At 55.2% G+C, this 2,964-nt stretch overlaps 1 protein-coding gene across 1 annotated transcript; it reads right to left on the bottom strand.

Annotated features, from left to right (window-relative positions):
• On the bottom strand, positions 1 to 2,746 carry EIF1 (eukaryotic translation initiation factor 1). Its single transcript, XM_037886929.2, has 4 exons — positions 2,565 to 2,746; positions 2,024 to 2,187; positions 1,257 to 1,358; positions 1 to 854 (listed from the first exon to the last, which is right to left on the bottom strand). The coding sequence occupies exons 1-4, from the start codon at positions 2,593 to 2,595 to the stop codon at positions 810 to 812; spliced, it is 342 nt and encodes a 113-aa protein (XP_037742857.1). The 5' UTR covers positions 2,596 to 2,746; the 3' UTR covers positions 1 to 809.
• Positions 2,747 to 2,964: the final 218 nt, after the last annotated feature.

Genomic DNA, 2,964 nt, shown 5'->3' with positions numbered 1-2,964 from the left:
TTTTTGAAAACCATTTTTATTTAAATAAGGGTTTAAATACATTACATACAACATTAAAACTGAAACGAAGAATCTGTTGCTTCACAGGGCATTCGGCAGCAGTTACTAGTAACACGTAAGCTCTGCAGCTCTATCTACAATGATCCAAAAATTGATCCCTTGTCAAAAGTTTAACCCAAGGTAATGTTTCCTTTGAGCACTCTACCCTGTATCTTTGGGTTTAATGATACCAACAGCTGACTTGGCCTGAGGTCGAGACATTCAGCCTTGGAGAAGCCAATCTTCCAGGTATCTCCTAAGGCAGATTTCTTCAGTTACTCTTCTTGGTCAGTCAGTTTGTGCCTAGACCACGACACCTCCAGAAGCAAGCCCTGCCTACAGGATGCTACTTCCCCATTCAGTGTCACAGCTCATGTTTGGTGCCTCATGCGTTTAGGACCACAGTAGGCACCTCAAGTATTAAAGTCCATTTAAATGGAAAGGAAGCTGGACTGAAGAGAGATTCAGACAGTCTCTGGACAGACTTGTTGAGTCCCTGGACTTAACACAAACTTCTGGTTATTTTTAGCTTCAGGCTGGACACTGCCTGATTTACCTCGGTTTAAATGAGGGACAGCAAGACGAGACAGCATGGCTCTTGCCAGTTTATTACATCGCTGAGTTACACTACTAGTCCAGACTAAACAGCAGACTTCAGATGGTTACATTACACAATCCAGCTGGCTTTAAACTTATGACAAGGGACAGAAGGGGATTTTACTCATCGCAAGGCAGTCCTCTCACTTAAAGCATCAGAGACCCACTGGCACTTAAAACCCATGGACCTTCAGCTGGTCGTCTTTAGCCAAACCAATCTGTGAAAAAAAAAAAAGACATGAACATGCCTTACAGAACACTAATCTGGTGAACCTCTGACATTCAGATACTGGCTAAATTTCCAAAGCTCCTGTCACCTAGGAAGCACAAAGCTACAACATCAAGAACTAGACTGAGTCCCTAGAAATGCAAGAACATTATAAGCAATACACAATTTGAGAAAAATGCAGGCAATTTCTTGAATACCTCTCCACACTCTTCTGATTCTTATTCTACCTTTTGGTATCAGGAAGTATCAGATCCAAAACTAACACCTCATTAAACCACAGCAAATGGAAGCATCTCTTTAATTGTAAAGAAATTATACTAAGGTTGATAAAGTTACAGTGAATACCATCTGTTAAGTGCTGGAGCACAAATTCTAGGAAAGAACGTCATACCTCTATGAGGAACTGGCATATGTTCTTGCGCTGGTCACCTTGCAGCTGAATCACTTCTCCATATTCAGGGTGTTCAATCACAGTACCATTGCAAGCAAATTTCTACGAGTAGAGAAACCATATTTTGGCAAAAATGCAGCGCAGGCCAGATATCAGCCTGTCCCATAATGCAGGCACACGCCGTACAAGGTCATCTCTCCACATGGAAACAAGAAATCTATGGACTTTGACTAGTTCCTGGAACTTAGATTTTTTTTTTTTTAATATCAAAGCTTTGTAACTATTAGCCTCAGAGGCTTGAGACTTCAGTTAAACAGCAGCTCTACAGGCCAGTTTTCATCCTCATGTGCCCCTGCCAGTCAGCTCATCCAAGCACTTTCAAGACCCCCCCATTAGTTTGGAAGCATTCCAGCTTCACCACCCCCTGCAAGGCAGCAACCCCCCCACCCCCCCACAGCAGCCGCCCTCCACCCCACTGCTCATTAGAGCCCTCCCCTCCCCCGCTGCCCAGTAAACCCACCCCCGCCCCCCACAGGAACCCCCCCTCCCCCGGTTTAACCCCCCCCCACAGGAGCCTCCCCCTCCCCCGCCGCCCAGTAAAACCCCCCCGTCCCCCACCATTGCCTCCCCCGCCCCCCTACTGCCCAGTTAAACCCCTCCTACCCCCCACGGGAGCCTCCCCCTCTGCCCAATAAACCCACCGCCCCGGCCCCCACGGGAGCCTCCCCCTCCCCCCCCGGTTAACCCCCCCCCGGGCCAGCCCCCACCTTCTTGAAGGCCTTCACCAGTTTCTTTTTATCGTAATCATCCGCGATGCCCTGGACAGTGGTGAGGGTCTTGCGGCCGTTGCGCTGCTGGATCCTTATATGGATGTAGTCCTCAGTGCCGCCGGGGAGCAAGTCATCACCCTTACTTGCATCAGCAAAGGGGTCTGGGGGGAGAGCGCGCGTGAGCCCCGCTGCCCCCCCCCGCGCGCGGGCAGGGGCTCGTGACGTCACCGGCGAGTCACGGGGCCGTGACATCAGAGGACGGGGGGGGGGGGGGAGAGAAGCGGAGCCCGCAGGCCCCGCCCTTCCCCGGGGATTGCGCCACTCCTGCCCCGCCCCAAACAAAAAAAACAGCCGACGCCATCGAAACAGCGCTCGCCATTGGGCGGCGGGTGCGTCGGTCACGGCAGAGCCCGCCCCCCGCTGACGCAGCGATCCGGGGACTAGAAACTGCGCCACCGCGAGGCCCCGCCCCCAACCCCCCGCGAGCGCCAGCGACCGGGCCCCCGGCCCCCCCGCGCGCCCCAGCCCCGCCCCTCACCGAAGGAGTGGAGGTTCTGGATAGCGGACATACGATACGCTTCCCTTCCCTCGGTGGAGGCGGCGGCGGGAGCGGGCGGGCGGCGGCCGGGCAGCGAGGGCGACAGCGGCTCGAGCGGGTCTCTCTCGGGAGGGTGATGCTCTCGCTGTGGCGGCTCGAGACCGTGTCAGGGGGGCGGGACCGGCGCCGCCGGCTTATATAGCCGCCCCTTGTGACGCCAGCGCGCACGGGAAGCGAGGGCTGCGATTGGCCTGGGGCGGGACACGTCACCGCGCACGGAGGGGGAGCCGCGGCCTGACTGGCCGGGGTGGGGCCGGGCGCGTGCGCACTGGGGCCCGGGAACGCGCTTGGCGCATGCGCGTTGGGGGGAGGGGTGCGGCCTGGAGCATGCGCAATGGGG

Source organism: Chelonia mydas, chromosome 27 (assembly GCF_015237465.2).
Source record: "Chelonia mydas isolate rCheMyd1 chromosome 27, rCheMyd1.pri.v2, whole genome shotgun sequence".
Classification (NCBI taxonomy): domain Eukaryota; kingdom Metazoa; phylum Chordata; order Testudines; family Cheloniidae; genus Chelonia; species Chelonia mydas.
The sequence above is the reverse complement of the archived record's forward strand: the minus strand, read 5'-3'. Positions and strand labels throughout refer to the sequence as shown.

Bases quoted from the DNA above. Each gene is read 5' to 3' on its own strand.
- EIF1 (XM_037886929.2), bottom strand. From the start codon at position 2,595: ATGTCCGCTATCCAGAACCTCCACTCCTTCG. The intron at 2,188-2,564 runs GTGAGGGGCGGG...CTCTCCCCCCAG, and splicing joins CCAGAACCTCCACTCCTTCG to ACCCCTTTGCTGATGCAAGT. The intron at 1,359-2,023 runs GTGGGGGCTGGC...CTCTACTCGTAG, and splicing joins TGGTGAAGGCCTTCAAGAAG to AAATTTGCTTGCAATGGTAC.